The sequence below is a fragment of the Ursus americanus genome, chromosome 3, assembly GCF_024610735.1.
Source record: "Ursus americanus isolate L20-20 chromosome 3, mUrsAme1.1.p, whole genome shotgun sequence".
Lineage (NCBI taxonomy): Eukaryota > Metazoa > Chordata > Mammalia > Carnivora > Ursidae > Ursus > Ursus americanus.
The window spans coordinates 23984446-24000722 of record NC_142129.1 but is presented as its reverse complement, the minus strand read 5'-3'; the positions used below and the strand labels follow the sequence as shown (position 1 = coordinate 24000722).

Below are 16277 nucleotides of genomic sequence, written 5' to 3'. Positions count from 1 at the left end.
CTAAAAATAATAAAAAATCTGGGGCACCTGGGTGGCTCAGTCAGTTAAGCATCCACTCTCGGCTCAGGCCGTGATCCCTGGGTCCTAGGATTGAGTCCCGAATTGGGCTCCCTGCTCAGTGGGGAGCCTGCTTCTCCCTCTCCCTCTGCCCTTCCCCCCCGGCTCGTTCCATCTCTCTCTCTCATGCTTTCTCTCAAAGAAGTAAATAAAATCTTTAAAGTAATAATAATAATAAATCTTTAAAAAAATAAAGAAAAAATAAAGAAGGCATATGGGATGACACTCTTCCTTTAAAATGGTCTGGCCAATCCAGAGCTAAATGCTCTGATAGGAATGGGCACACTGTATTTGGGGGTAATTTAATGAAGCCTTAATTTTAGAATAATTTTAGATTTACAGAAAATTTTCAAAGACAATATAGAGAGTTCCCACATACCTCAAACTCAGTTTTCCCTATGATGAATATCTTACATTCGTATGGCACATTCATCTCAATTAATAAAGCAATATCAATACATTATTATTAACCAAAGTCCATACTTCATTCGTATTTTCTTAGTTTTTACCTAACGTCATTTCTCCCAGGATCCCATCGTGGATACCATGTTACATTTAGTCATCATGTCTCCTTGCACTTCCGGCTGTGAGAGCTGGGACTCCATCTTTTACGGTGGTTACTCCATCTCAGACTCACTCTCCATGCATCTGCACGCTGCCTAGACTCCTGGGATCCATGAACATGGGGAGAAAGGTCAGAGGGGCAGACACGAGTTGCTCAAGGTAATGCATGAAGCCTAATCCAGTCTGCACTGTTGACAAAGGCCTGTTAGAACAAGTGAAAGAACTCTTACAGCGATGTCAGAAATGGTACTTGCGGAGTCACGGCTTTGGAAGTTATCCTCTGTGACCTCCTTATTTGCTACAAATTAAGGGTTTTTCGTGTGACAACTCCAAAAAAAGAAAAAGAGAGAGACAGAAGAAGGAAGGAAGGAAGGAAGGAAGGAAGGAAGGAAGGAAGGAAGGAAGGAAAGAAAGAAGGGAGGGAGGAAGGGAGGAAGGAAGGAAGGAAGGAAGGGGGGAAGGTGGGAGGGAGGGAGGGAGGGAGGGAGGGCAGTACTTGGTTTATACAGCACAAGAAAAGAACCTGGAGACAGATCAAGAATAAAGCCACGGATTGTGTGTTAATGAGGAACTGCTCTGTCACTGGGGACTAGAGGGAGGATGACTAGCCTGAGGGCCAAAGCAGGGCCCACCAGAGCCGTGGGGACAGGCACTGCGAGTTCACGTCTCCGGTGGAGATTAGGGAAACAGGCAGCCCTAAGATTCATCACCCTGCAAACAGATGGATAAACTGCATCGTGGGCCACAGGGATGGATCAGGCTCACAGAGCTCCTCCCCTGCACCACCCAGGCCAAGGACTCTCAAGGACATTTGTTCCCCTGAACCAGAAGTACCTCCCATGTGGGGACACCATCAGGATCAGGAGTGTGAACCCTATTCCATTCTGTGTCCTTCAGCACATTCTCTGTTTTTTTTTCCACAGGGGCCAGAAATGCCATCTCTCCCCCTGGCTGGGGCCAGGTCAGCCTAACGGAGTGAACATGCTACTATTTGTAGTAAGGGAGGAGGAGAGGAAGGAGACTTAATACATGGGAAAGGCAGGGGCAACCACTCTGAGGCCTGGAGAAGGAACTGGGGGGCGGGGAGCAAACAACTGCTGGGAGGTTCTTTTCCAATCTCTTGTCCATGTCCCCTGATTATTCATCACCCATTTTTAAAAAAGATTTTATTTATTTATTTGACAGAGAGAGACAGCCAGCGAGAGAGGGAACACAAGCAGGGGGAGTGGGAGAGGAAGAAGCAGGCTCCTAGTGGAGAAGCCTGATGTGGGGCTCGATCCCAGGACCCCGGGATCATGCCCTAAGCCGAAGGCAGACGCTTAACGACTGCGCCACCCAGGCGCCCCATTCATCACCCATTTTTGCCTCCTTGACCCTCCTAGCATGCTTTTAGTAACTTTATTGAGATATAATCCACATATAAAACAATTCACCCACTTAAAATGTACAATTCAATGGCTGTTAGGGTTTTTCACATATGCACAAAGCTCTTCAACCATCACCACTAATTCCAGAACATCACCCCCAAAAGAAACCCTTAGCGCTTCTTAGCGGTCACTTCCATTCTTCCCTCCCTGCTCCCCAGACCCTAGCAACGACTGACCTGCTGTCTCTATGGATTTACCGGTTCTGGACATTTCATATCAATGGAATCATACAATAGGTGGCCTTTCGTGTCTGGCTTCTTTCAGTTAGCATCGTGTTTTCCAGGTTCATGCATGCTGAGCCGTGTTATCAGTACTTCATTCCTTTTTAGGGTTGAATAATATGCCATTCTGTGGATTATACCACATTTTGTATCCATTCAGCAGATGGAGGGCATTTGGGTTGTTTCCACTTTGTGGCTATGATATTTATTAATAGCCATTAGTGTGCAAGGTTTTTTACAGAAGTATATTTTCAATCTCTTGGGTGTATATGTTGGAGTGGAACTGCTGGGCCCTATGGTAACTCTATGTGTAACTTTCTGAAGGGCTTCCAATGACTATACAAATTCTTTCACAAGAAGAAGTGCATTTCTCTGCTATGGAAGCCAGTGTTCTTTTGGGTTTTGATATATGTACAACTAAGCCTCATTATAACTGGTGCTCTTGGCCATCAAACCTCCAGTGTTTTGTAAACGGGTACATAGATACGCTTTAACTGCCAACGTGTGTCTTGTGTGTCCTGTAAGACTGGAAGCATTCTGAGGATGGGGATCGTGTGCTTATCTTTCTTCTTCTACCACAGAGCCCAGTACTGTGCCTTGGCCAAAACAGAATTAATTCAAATACTTCTGGATATATGTATGGGTGTGGGGGCTCACAACTAGGTCTAAAGAACAGATAGAGCTGTGAATGAACCTTGAAAACATTATGCCAAAAAAAGAAAAGAACAGAAAGAAGAGAGAATCGTCAGCCTTCTCCCTCTACGAGTGGTGAGACTTTCCTTTCTCTGCCATCAGGCACGGAGCTGCACCTTCTCTTCTACCTTTGTAATTACAGGGCACTTTGTGTTTTCTGTTGAAATGTATTTGGAGAGACACTAGGTGTTGCTGGTTTCCCATGAAAAGAGTATCGCTAGGAATCATCTGGTAGTACAAGGAGCCTTTATTACCAAGACGTTAGGGAGAATTTTCATTTCCCATTTTTGCTTTTGCTAAAATTCTTTCCAGGTAAACCATTTACCAAATATATACTGTGGTAGGCAGACTAATGACCCCCACAGATGTTCATGTCCTAATTTCCAGACCCTGTCAGGTTACACAGCAAAGAGGAATTGAAATAGGGAGACGATCCTGGTTTATCCCAACGGGCCTCATGTAATCACAGGGTCCATAAGAGCAGAAGACTCACTTAGCGGGAAAACTGGCTCTGGATTCTTTGGATTTGGTCCTTTTAAGCTTAGTGATACCGTTCTAGAGAGCCATTGTAGAGTAATGATTAAGAACCCAGGCCCCAGGGGCGCCTGGGTGGCTCAGTCCTTAAACACCTGCCTTTGGCTACGGTCATGACCCCAGTGTCCTGGGATGGAGCCCCGCATTGAGCCCCACATCCAGCCCCGCATCCGTCTCCCTGCTCGGCGGGAAGCCTGCTTCTCCCTCTCTCGCTGTCTCTGTCAAATAAATAAATAAAATTAAAAAAAAAAAAAAAAAAAAAGAACCCAAGCCCCAAAGCCAGACTTCCTGGGCCCAAATCCTGCACCTTACTGCTAGCTAGCTATGTGATCTTGGGCAAGTTATTTAACTTTTCTTTGTTTCAGTTGCCTCAGATCTAAGGAGGAGGATGATAATAATGCTTCATGAGGTTGTTTTGATGATAAATAATGAATATTAAATTCATGGCAGAGAGAAGCTCTTAAATCTGGTCTTTGATACATGTAAACGTAGTACCTGGCTCGTAGTACCTTGCGACCATACAAAATTGCTCTGGATTGAATGCCAGCAACCCCGCGAGCCTTCCTCGCAGCAAACACAGCCCACGTGTACTCGCTGTCTGTTCAGGTGAGCGCACCTGCGCGGCGCAGTCCGCCGAGCGTCCGACTCATGCTTTCGGCTCAGGTCATGATCCCAGGGTCTTCGGATTGAGCCCTGCATCAGGCTCCGTGCTCGGTGCAGAGTCTGCCTGAGACTTTCCCTCTCTCCCTGCCCTTGCACTCTCTCTCTTTCTCAAGTAAATAAATCAATCTTTTTTTTAAATTAAATAAATTTTTTAAAAATTTGACAGGGCTGAGCACTCTGTGATGAAACTCACTCTCCCTTGAATTCTTTGACATCCCCTCTGCTGGCTTTCTCCTCCTTTTCCAGTTGTTTCTTATCTGTCTCCCTATGCTCTTTTCACTCTGCCTGCTTTTAAAATGTTAATGAAACATTTAATATTAATGAAACATTAGAGGACTCCATCCCAGGGTTCTTGCTGTAGAAGAAAGGAAACACAAATACAGGAACACCGTGTGGAAATGGATTGGAGTTGGAAGTATGGGTGTGGACTCATGATCTGTAAGGCGTGTAGGCGTATGGGCGTAGCTACATGGGTACATGCGTGTGTACGTTACATGCATACATTTCCTATGTCTGCCTGCTGTGAGGACCTAACCCCCAGTAACGATGAGCTTACATCGCTCCCAGAGACTAAGTTTCTAATACCAGTCTCCACTACAAGGAACCAGGGATCCCCAGAGAAATTGTTGATTTCAGGACTGGGATACAGAACCCATAAGATGAGCCAGAAACACATATTTATGCCTGAAATGATGGGGGAATGTCGCAAGAACACAGGAGTTTGAAGGGACTTTTACCAAATCTGAGGAAATTTGAGCCAAAATAATGAAGGAAAATAGTGAATTATAAGCTGTGGAAAAATAGGAATCCATCAGTTCATACTAATAATAAATAGATACATAAACTATTAAATAAGCGATGGGGAAGGCAGGGCTCTTGCTGAGAAAACACCAAGGACCAAAAGATAGATGCTGGAGTTGCAAACCATGTTGCAACCATCGTGGTCAAGAGAGTAATGATTGAATTATCATCAGTCGATGCTAAATTTAGGAGGGAAACTTCGAAGAGGATCGAGACATCTACAGGGACTTAGAGCCTCTCCCCACAGAGTGCTTACTAGTAGCAAGGCAGAAAATACTACCCGTACAGTGAGGAAACCAGACACCTGTCTTGGTACCACAATTAATATCACCAATGAGGGACAACTGGATAGCATTTGCCTCAAGATGTCATATTCTGAGATCACAAAACTTGTAAAATATTCTGGCAGGAATGTATAACCAGCCTCCAATCACGAAGAAACATCAAACTCAAAATGAAGAAGGGGGGGCTGTATTATCTAAAAATGCCACTGTCATAAAAGATAATGAACAGGTAAGGAACTATTCCAGATTAAAGAAGACTAAAGAGATATGACAACTAAATGCAATATGTGATCCTTGACAGGATCCTTTATAAGAGGAAGAAAAATCCTATAAAGAATATTATTGGGTTGGGCGCCTGGGTGGCTCAGTCGGTTAAGCGTCTGCTTTCAGCTCTGGTCATGATCCCAGGGTCCTGGGATCTAGTCTGGTATGGGGCTCCCTACTCAGCGGGGAGCCTGCTTCTCCCTCGGCCTGCAGCTCTCTCTGCTTGTGCTCTGTCTCGCTCTCTCAAGTAAATAAATAAAATCTTTTTAAAAAAAGTACAGGAAATCACCGTGCCCAAGGTCAGCGTGAGAAAAGTGCCGAAGGACATCAGAGAAGGAAGCACCTGCACATGGCTGAGAATCAGAAGAATCGACGTGGAGGAAGTGACATTCCAGCTGAGCGTGAAGGGGTAGGAGCGTACTGCCAGGGTTGGGCGGGGGGGGGGGGGGGGGGGGGGGTGACTGCGAAGGTAGAGGGAACAGTGCCAAGGATCCTAGTTTTGGAAAACGGAAACTGACCAGGTGACTGAGCATAGGCCTGCAAACCCAACACCACAAGCTTGGCCTCCAGACTCCTGCCAGTCTCAGCTCAGTTGCCTAAGCTCCACGCCGGGCAGACAGGCCAGTGGAGTCCCCAGGCTGCCGGCACAGGCTTCCCGGGGAGGGCCCGTGATACTCCCGAGACTGAAGCTGCGTTTTCAGAGACCTGAGAGCTGTTGAACTAAGGAAAGACAAGGGACCCTACTCTAATTACCAACCTCCAAAATATTTCAACGGTGCACAGCAAGGCCTCAGATACACGTTTGCATCCCGATTCTGCCATTACCAGCCCTGGGCCTTGGGCAATTCATCTCATTTTGCCAAGCCTCCACGTCCTCATTTGCAAAATAGATAGGCTTCACAAGACTGGGGTGATTAAGTAAAATAACTAGGGAAAGTGCTAGCAGTCTGCTTCATTGCAGGCACTCCACAAAAGGCCATTGTTATCTCTACTTTTGCTTACAGCAACATTTGTGGCTGAGAAACACTGGACTTAAATCCAGAGAGCTCAGTCTAACTTCCATTCTGCCACCTACACATTCTCGGGGAAAAAAAGCATCTAATGTGGTTTAGCACCTACTTTGTTTCGGGCATTGGGCTGGTTCTTTATGTACTTAATTTTTCTTTAAGATGAGGATAGAACCCTGAAATAGGTGTTATCCCCATTTTAAGAAAATTAAGTTCAGTAAGATTAATTTATAAGGTCACAGAACTGACAGGTGATCAGATCGAGATTTCAACCCAGAATGTGTGAACCTGGTTCCCTGCTCCCCATCAAGCTGAGGGAACCAGGCTGCCTAGGGAGGCAGGGGAAGACAGAGGAGGGGAGGAAGTAAAGGGGATCGAGGATCAGTAAAGTGACCCATTCACTAGGGTTCTGTTTTTAATTCCCCAGCTTTACGAGAGGTTACGGGTGGAACCCACCATAGCAATAGCTGGCACCCAGCCCTCCTTTTGTTCCGTTAGTGATCCGAGTCCTAAAAATTAGCAGTCATCTAGAACCTGGGGGACAGGGCAGCTTTGGGACTCTTTATAAAGAACCAATGTTGTCTGTTTAACTCTACAGCTGGTCCATCTGACCAGCTCCACTTCGCTTGACTGAAATTTTATAGCTGGAGACTTTCTCTCCATTTGAACCAACCCAGTTCAACCTAGAGATCAGTCTCTCCATCCCTAGCAGTCATCTGTGGAGACAGGCGCTCACCCTCAAAAGTCCTGACAAGACAGGAGAACACTCAGATTGAACGGGCATTGGGTCATCGGACCTGGTTCGGACATCTGCCAGTTACATGACCCTGGGCAAACTGAACATCTCAACCACTCTCTCCTCATCTGTAAAAATAGAGGATGACAACACGTGTGGAGTAAATGATACGATGGGTGTGAATGGCTCAACACGGCGCTGGCACGGTGGGCAAGAGTTCCCAAACACAACCCTGTACTGGCAGCTTCTCAAGACAAGGCCAAGAGCACTAGAGTTCTGGGTAACGGACGGGGACTTACATGTAGGGCACGATTATACGGCTGTTTATTCCCCAGAGAGGAGATGCCCAACAAGAGATGGGGGGAAAAGGAAAGTAGAAAGCCCTTAGAATGACCAACTTGCCTTCCCGCCCCCTTCTTGCATCTGTTCTTCTCAGCAATCCTACCAATTTCTGTGGTAATAAACAAGGTTGTCTCATTACTTCATTGACACATCTCATGCAAGGTCTGATATTCTGGAACCATGGCCAAGAGAAAATTTACTTTCCTCTGACTGTATCTGATCTCAATTCTTTCTCTCTCTCTCCCTTTCCTTTCTTAGAGTATCTAGCACAGGAAAACCAGTCAAGTAAGTGGAAAACATATTTGGGAGGAAAACGTGAGGAGATAAAGAACTTGTGTCCTTCTTAAGGGTGGGAACGGACCAAGCCTTTTCCATCTCAGTAGGGAACGGTTACAAGCTTATAAATATCAATACTTGAAAATTAACAGGAATTATTAGTCCTAGAAAGCAGCTGTGACTATGGATCTTTCTATGCTGTCCAAAGTCACCTAGAAATAACAATCAAAATATATGCTACATTTAAGGGGATCAGGTAAGGCAATTAGGAGATAATGATTTTAGTTTAGTTTGAAATCCTGAGAAACTTTTCCAGGATACTGTGAACCCTGACTTGAAGAATATATAAAGCATCCAAAAAACTGATTACTTCTAAAGTTTCAAGCACCAATTATGGAAGTTTCAAGTCTGCCCAACAAACCCAGAGAGAGCTTTTTCTAGTGTAGCTGCTTATACACACACATAATTGGAGGCTGAAAAATTTGTTCTGTAACTGAGGAAGTTAAAGCATTGAGATGTTCCTCTCTAGATTCAAGCTCATGGATTTTTTTAAGGATTTTATTTGAGAGAGAGAGCAAGCGAGTGAGCATGGGGAAGGAGGGGGCAAAGGGACAAGCTGACTCCCCACTGAGCGCAGAGCCTGATGCGGGGCTCGATCCCAGGACCCTGAGATCATGACCTGAGCCGAAGGCAGGTGCTGAACAGACTGAGCCACCCAGGAGCCCCTCAAACTCATGGATTAATATATTATTTCCATATTTTTATTCACCATTTACACTCACACTCTGTGTATGTGTGTGTGTGTGTGTGTGAGAGAGAGAGAGTACTGTTAAGCACAGAGGTCAGGCTGTTCATATTTAATGACTCTATGGTGTATGTTTATCATTTGAACACATCGCATCTGTTTCATTGAGTCTGCTGTTTGTAGATAGTTCAGGGCACCCAACCTCCCAATTAGATCATTTGATCAAAGTCTTCTGCACCCCAAACCCTCACAAAATAGACCTCTATGATGAAATAACAGAAAGATCCATGTTAGTCCAGTCAGTGACAAAGCACTGGTCTTTAGGGTCCAAAGATCTCTATAACCAGCAAGAGCAGATGGGGGTAAAGGATAGAATAGGAGAACTGATATTGTCTGAGCCCAACTTTTCTGAGTCCCTCCTTTCCAGATTGCTGAAGCCCCCTTTCCTTACGTGTAGATTAAATCTACTTGTGCAAGACCAAACATAAAAAAACCCAGGAAGGAGGAAAAATTTTAGTAACGCATGTGGGGAAGACGAGGATCATTTACTGAAACTCTATGACCTCCCAAAGGAGTAGGCGAAATACCCTGGTGACAGTAACCCATGAACACCCTGGCTTGCAGGGACAGGGAGATTAGCCAGAATGCTATCTAAGAGGCAGCTGGCTCCCCAGCCCCTCCGCCAAACTTCCACCACTTTCCTGTGAGGGTCACAGAATCCTCTGGAATCAGCAAATCTTCCTCCTCTTCTCTGTCCCTACAAGGGCAGAAACCGCTGGGAGGAGGGGAGGAGGTTGTAAATCTCTGAGCTAATTCTTTGTATCCAGATAGGATCAGTTTCCCAATCGGATCCTTCTCTGTAAGAAGCCAGGATTTTTTTTTTTTAATGGAAGGTCAACATTGAGGAAAAGCTAGCAAAATCATTCCCTTGCAATCTCAGGCCGACCTGAGGCAGACAGGTTAAGGCAGGGTCAAATGCAAGAGGCCCATGATAAGCCTATTCAGGCCCAAAGCAGGTTACTCTGGAAATGCCTAGGGCAGATGTGGTGCTCGGTGCCCTGTACAGGATGGCCACAGTGGTGTGTCTGTCCAGACTGACCAGGCCGTCCCCAGCCCCAACTAGCCCAAGCTTCCCCGTTCCAGGGTGGAAGAATCTGTGGACATTAGGGACAATCTGTCCCTATTTCAAAATTCTTGGGTCCCTCTCCAGCCCGGATTTATGTCCCCAGAAAATTGGGGCAGTGGAGGACCAGACTCGGATCGTGATGAGACGGGACTGAACAGCCGGTCCTTGTGAGAGTTTAGAACTGACTGAACTCCCTTTGGAGTCACATTTACTCCTGGCTCTGTGCTGGGAGCATACTACTAAGACAGAAAGTCTTATTTTAAAAGAGTCTCATCACTTCCCCAACTTTGGCACCTTCCAGTCTTCATCTCCCCCCCACCCTCACAAACGCACCACCCGAAGATACTGCTGGGACGTCTCCAGGGCCCAAGGACAATGTGGCATTAATGGCGTTTGGCAGAAAATCCCACCCCACATTAAAGACTCTTCCAGTTCAACACAGTGAAGAAGAAAATGATAATGTAAGAGAAGGGGCAGCAGAACCAGAGCCTGCCCCTTCCCACACAAGAGGCACAGACGTCAGGGGCCCGCGGAAAGGGCGTCATCTCTTGCCAGAAGGCCACCAGCTGGCACCGCTCGGGAGCCGCATGATCACTTGCTTCTCCTCGGGACTGAAGTGCAAGATGGTCAGGATGGCCGTGAGCGTCTGCTGGCGGCCCAGCGCGTCAGGCAAGGTCAGGAAGCGGTAGATGATGTTCTTGAGGTACTCCAGGTTGGCTCCCTCCCGACTCTGGTCCCTGATGTTCTTCTCAATGTGGCTCTGCAGGGCTCCCACCTGCTCGCGGTGCCGCTCGCCCTCCTCCAGCAGCCGGTCCTGCAGCTGACGCACCTCCACCTCCAGCCGGCGCTTCTGCTTCCTCAGCGCGGCCGTCTCCACCTCCTTGCGGGCCAGCTGCTCGGCGTACAGGAAGAAGGTGGGCTCGCTGGCCGCGGCCAGCTGCAGCGCTTGCGTCAGGCCGTCGGAGGCAGACGGGTCGGCCGGGTCCCCGGGCCCCCCGCCGCCCACGGGGCTCCGGCGTCCCGGCAGCGCGGAGGACAAGGCCGCCGAGCGCAGCTGCTCCAGCTCCAAGTCCTTCTCGGCCAGCACGGCCAGGGCCCGGTCCCGCTGCCGGTGCAGCTCCTCTTCCAGTCTCAGTGTGCGGTCCCTGAAGTCCAGCTGGCTGCGCTCCAGCTCCTGCCGGTGGGCCTGCTGCAGCCGGGCCAGCTCCTGCTTCCGCTCCTCGGCCTCCTGCCGCTGCTGGCGCTCGAGCTCCTCGCAGGACAGCCGCAGGGAGATATACTTCTCCTTCAGTTCCGCGAGCTGCTCCTGGGCCTCCTCCAGCTCCTTGGCCAGATTCCCGTCTTTGGTGTTCTTGCTCTTGAGGACCACCTGGGCCCTCATCTTGTACCTCTCGAACTCCTCCTTCAGCTGTTTCAGCTCCTGCTGGTAGTAGAGCGCAGAGGCCTTCTCCCCGTCGGCGGCCTCCGAGCTGGCCATTATCTCCAGGTCACAGAGCTTCTCCACGTCCAGGGTCACCTGGCTCTTCCTGGCTGCCACCTGCAGCAGCCTCTTCAGCTTCTCCATCTTATCCTTCAGGACGTTGACATCCAGACTGGACTCCTCTCCATGGCTGTCTAGGGGGGACCGGCTGGAGGCGGCCAGAGCCAGCGTCTTGTTCTCCAGGTCCAGCTGCAGGATGCGCTCCTTCAGCTTCTGGATGGCCAGCTGGTCCTTCTGCTTGGCTTTCTCATAGGTGCCCAGCAGCTCGGACACCTCAGATATCTGATTCTCCAGGGCCGCCACCCTCTGCTCTTCCACCTGAGATTGCTGGCGTAGTTGATCTTCTGCCAGGGCTGTCTGTAAAACAAGGGAACAGATGGATATGCATCCAGAAAAGCCACGAGGGCCCACGGCAAACTGAGAGAGCAAGAGAGGGGAGCAAATGGGTCACAGGATTGGGATGGCCTGGTGAGAAGGGGAACTGGGGATTTTTCTGTTGCTTTGGAAACTAACGAAAGTTCCCGTAACCTGTTTGGGTTCTGCTCCCAGAGATACATTACACCAAATATTAAGAACCGCTGTGGATCTGCTGCTGTCCTGCTTTAGTGCCTCCACCTTCTCCTGTCGCACACAAGGCTCACACGTGAAGTGTGTTATCTTTGTTTATCATCTGTTTCCCCAAATCCTACTAAGAAATCATAGGACTTTCTTTTCCTCTCCCAATATTCCCGGAGGTTCAAAACTCGCTGGATCCCTCTCCACACTGAAAGGAGCACTGTAAAATAGCACAGCTTTCCAGAACAGGCAAATTGACTAGAAGCATTACAAGAGGTTCCTTCTGAGAAGATTCCTTTGGTACCGCCCCGCCCCAACCCCCAGCCCCCCACCTATAGGCATATACCGCCCCCATGTAATGCATATGCCCATAGGCAGACACACTCCTTCACTGCACAGCTGCCACTATACTGGTTCACGGAGCACAGCCCGTAAGATGCCAAGGCCCAGAAGTTCGGAGAGGTCTGGCTCCGAACCAGCCCATACTGAGGAAGTTCACATCCTGTTGGAAGCACATTCTGTGGATACTGTCAACACAGCGCAACCTTCTGAATAACATCAAAAATTGACAGTGGTGCCACTTAGCTCTAATTACCCAAAGAGACAAAACCCTAATATTTCCCACTTTAGGCTAAGTTACTAACGTTTGAAGGAGATGACAATAATTACCTTCCTCATTTCCTGCTGCAACTGAGCCTGGAAATGGCTCTTAAGGCAGGCAGCCTCTTCCTGAAGCTCCTGCAGCCGAGGGTCGGGCCGATTTTTCTCATCTCGAAGAGCCTGCAGCTCACCTTTCAAGTCCTCCACCTCACGGGTCAGCTGCTTGGTCTGCAGCTCAAACCCTTCCATCTGACCAGCTGCATATGCCCGCCCGGCCAGGGCTTCTCGGGTCTCTTCTAGCCGAAGCTCCAAGTCCTGGCGCTGGGTCCTCTCCTCCTGCAGCAGTTTCTGGAGTTCACGAAGCATCAAGGCATGGTCACTCTGCTCTTGAGCCCGATCATGCTGTTGGGTGATAAGTCGGGCTTTGGTTTCTGCTATCTGCTCCTGCAGCCCCTTCAATTCTCCCTCCAGACGGCCCCTTTCCTCCTCTGCCTTTTTACTGGTATCCTCTAAGTCCTGTTTCATCTTCTTCTTGTCAGCCAGGTAAGAAGCTTCCATGCGAGACTTCTCCTGGGTGACTGTAGCCAAAGCGCTGGTCAAAGTAGCCAACTGAGTCTTCAGCTGGTGCAGTCGTTTGTCCACTTCCCCACCCCCAGATGGTCCATCCCCACTGCTACTGCTAACGCCACTCTCCGACCCGCTAGCTTCTTCGGACTTTGGAGGTGGTGGTCCTCGAGCCAGCCTGTCATCCTCTACCCCAAACTCACCCTTGGTACTGGTGAGACTGGCCGCAGTATCCAAGCTGGTGGCGGTCCCAGTGCTATCCTCGCTGTGAGTGGAGCATCGGTCATCCACAGAGTCAGGAAAAGAGAGGCCTGGAGGCTGGACACCCGAGAGCCCCACATCCGCCTCGTGGGATACCGACAGCACCTTAATGCTGGCCTCTAGAGCCTCCTTCTCTTTCAGGAGACTTTTATAGGCGCGGACTACATCCTTAAGACGCGCCTGGTACTGGAGGAGCTGCTTCTTCTGCGTCTCAATGGTCTCCAGCAGGTCCTTCTTGCTCGGTCCGCCCCCGAAATTCATGCCAAACTTCTCCATGTTCAGAACGGGTTGCTCGACGTCAGCCAGAAGAGGGTCGCGAAGACCTTGGTGGGGGCAGTAAACGACAGGGAGAGAACTGTCCCCGAAGCCGCACCTCCCAGCTGTCCGAGACCGGATGTCGGACGCGCGGCAGCCTAGCAAAAGCGCCCGCCCTGTCCCAGGCACCGAGGGCGGGGGTGGGTCCTATCTTAGAGGCGGGGCGACGTCGGCACGGGAGTAGCACACCGCCAGGGTTGGCCTGTACTGTCCCAGAAGCTGCTCCGCGCTCCGCGCTTGCCTGGGCCACAGCAGTCCCGGCCGGCCCGCAGCCCACGGTCGGCCAAGGGTTTAAACCGAGCGTAACCCCATCACGACTTCCTAACCACAGCTGCCAGAAAACGGCATTTCCGGGTCTACTGGAAGTGACGACAGCGGGACGCAACAGGCTCCGCCCCGAGTGGGCGCGAGGTGGGCGGGGCTACTTCGGCCGGTGGGTGGGAGGGGGCCTGTTCCGGACGAAGCAGGGCTGCGAGCGCCCAGCAAGCAAAGTCGGGGACTCAGGAGTGGTAATCTTTTGGTGGGGGCGCCTGAGCTTACCCTCGGGCTACGATGAACGGGAGACAGTGGGCAACGTCGCACTGAGTCCTTCTCAAACAGCCGGATGAGCGACCCTTCCCCACATTTGGGGCTCAGTATCTCTGTCCCTAAAGATCAACGAGACCCCCATTTAGACCACGAAAACTGCAACCCTTGATAGGACAGTTTCGGCACATATTAGGTGTATAGCATAATAATTATTAGCACCCTTCCTGAGTTCTGCTGAGTTGGTTCAACAAATATATGTAGAGGGCACCCTATAGCCATGACCTCCATCCAATGTGCCAACTGTATTCCAGGACCTTCACAAGAGTTTTGATATTTAGCCCTTGCAGTTATTCTGCTCAGTGGGTGGAAACATGAGAGGTTAAATAACATGACCAAGGTCACACAGGAATCCTATCTGTATCTGTCCAACTTTCAACATACCAAGTGCTGCTCCAGGTGATCACCATGAAGAGACAAAGTCCTGCCCTCAAGGAGCTTCTATCTAGTGAGAAACCAGAGATACAAACACAATTCCTGCTCTCAAATAGTATGTCTGGGTATATTCAAAGTGATATGGGAGTTAAGAGGAGGGCGGCCTGTCTAGGGGAGGCAGAGAAGATTCTCAGAGAAAATACCTGGGGATCTGAAGCATGAGTGGCAATTGTCCACCTCACTAAAGATTAGGGAGATTAGCATTCCAGGCAGAGGGAAAAGATTGCTAGGACTCCAAGGGCAGCAGAGAGCCTGGCTCACCCGGAAGTGATTGAGAATCACTTCATGGCTGTAGCTTAGGCTATGTGAAGGAGGTTGGCAACAGATGGGGCGGGCACAATAGGTGGAGACACAAATTAAGGCATTTAGACTTTATCTTGGGGGCTAAGAAGCCACTAAAACATTTTAATCTTGAGTGGCATTATCCAGACTTGTAGGACAGGTTGAAGATACCAAGGGGCAGGAGACTGGTAAAGAGGCCATTTCTGTCCTGAGGAAGAGATGGTAGTGAAATAGGGCAAGGAAAACGGGGATGGAAAGGAAGAGGCTAATTAAAAGAGCTAAAGATGTGGACCTGACCGGACTCCATCACCACTAGTTCTATTATTGTACTGAGACTCTTAAATGCACTCTTCAGCCTTGTGAAAAGCCTTCTTAAAAATGCAAGTCTATGGCTGAAGTTTAAGTAAAGGAAAGTCGTGGACCCACTCATATCTGGTGCCCAAAGCCTGTTCTCTTTACAGACTTTTCAGGTCAGGATGGGGCGGACCCTGGAGGTCTGTTCAGATCCAGTTAATTTCTTAGTGGCCCAGATAAAATCCAGCTGCACTATACAAAACATTCAGATATATTGTTTCATCATTTTAACCTTCACCATTATCTCATGAGATAGAGCCGATATTAGTTTCCTTTTGTAGAAAATAACAGGTTGTGAGGATCGGTGAAGCTAAGCCCTCAAAAAAAGGGATTTGAACTGAGACCTGGAACAATGGTACAGAGTGGGCATTTAATATTTGTTGAATGAGTGAATGAATGAAGGTTCTCAGATTCTCAGCTCACCTCACCATGTCCCGTCCATAAGCAATGGATCCTAGAAGCCTACTGGCACTCCGGTTTCAAATCACTTGCCCGTGCTCCACTGAGCAGCCTATTTGGTTCATCGAAACCAAATACTATATTTGTTAAGCATTTATTAGGTGCCTGGCACTGACCCAGTCTCTGTCGTAGAAGAAATTGAAATTAATTCCTGTCTTGCTATTTCCCCTCGTTGCTGAGTGAGGAAAGCACTTTGAATCTAGGGCCACAAGAGTTTCATAAATTCCTGGATAGGTGGGCATTAAAAATCCGGGTTCCGAGGTCTGTGGCAAAGTGAAGACGCTTTAGAAAAGCCGCCTGGGTCAGCTGAAGGACATTGTGTCCTGGGCCATGGAAGTAAAGGCGTTGTTCTCCTGAATGCAGGAAGAGGTTCTGCTGATTGCGAAACGAGAAGGCCCCTAGTGCTTGGGCACCTTCTTTTTCCATCTCCCGCGCGCTCTTCTCGAGATTCCACGGTCACTTGAACAACCTGCAACGCTCAAAGCCCCTCTCTGGGCGCTGAGGGCGCCAAAGAGAGGACTAAGACATGAGCACAGAGCTTGCTCCCCTAGGAGGGTGGTGCACACAGTGGATGATGCCAGTTCGCAAGACCTAAACCGGAGCTCAGGGTGAGCTAGACGCGACAAACCAAAGCCCAGGGGCCGGCC

At 49.1% G+C, this 16277-nt stretch overlaps 1 protein-coding gene across 1 annotated transcript; it reads right to left on the bottom strand.

The window, feature by feature from the left end:
* Window positions 1-9812: 9812 nt before the first annotated feature.
* Window positions 9813-13898, bottom strand: GCC1 (GRIP and coiled-coil domain containing 1). The gene is made up of 2 exons (XM_045792717.2): window positions 12445-13898; window positions 9813-11577 (listed from the first exon to the last, which is right to left on the bottom strand). Exons 1-2 carry the CDS (start codon window positions 13474-13476, stop codon window positions 10282-10284), a joined length of 2328 nt encoding a protein of 775 aa, XP_045648673.1. The 5' UTR covers window positions 13477-13898; the 3' UTR covers window positions 9813-10281.
* Between the last annotated feature and the right edge of the window lie 2379 nt (window positions 13899-16277).

Excerpts from the sequence above, each read along its gene's own strand:
- GCC1 (XM_045792717.2), bottom strand. The coding sequence starts at position 13,476 with ATGGAGAAGTTTGGCATGAATTTCGGGGGCGGACCGAGCAAGAAGGAC. Across the intron at positions 11,578-12,444 it reads TGCAGCAGGAAATGAGGAAG|ACAGCCCTGGCAGAAGATCA; the intron begins GTAATTATTGTC and ends CTTGTTTTACAG.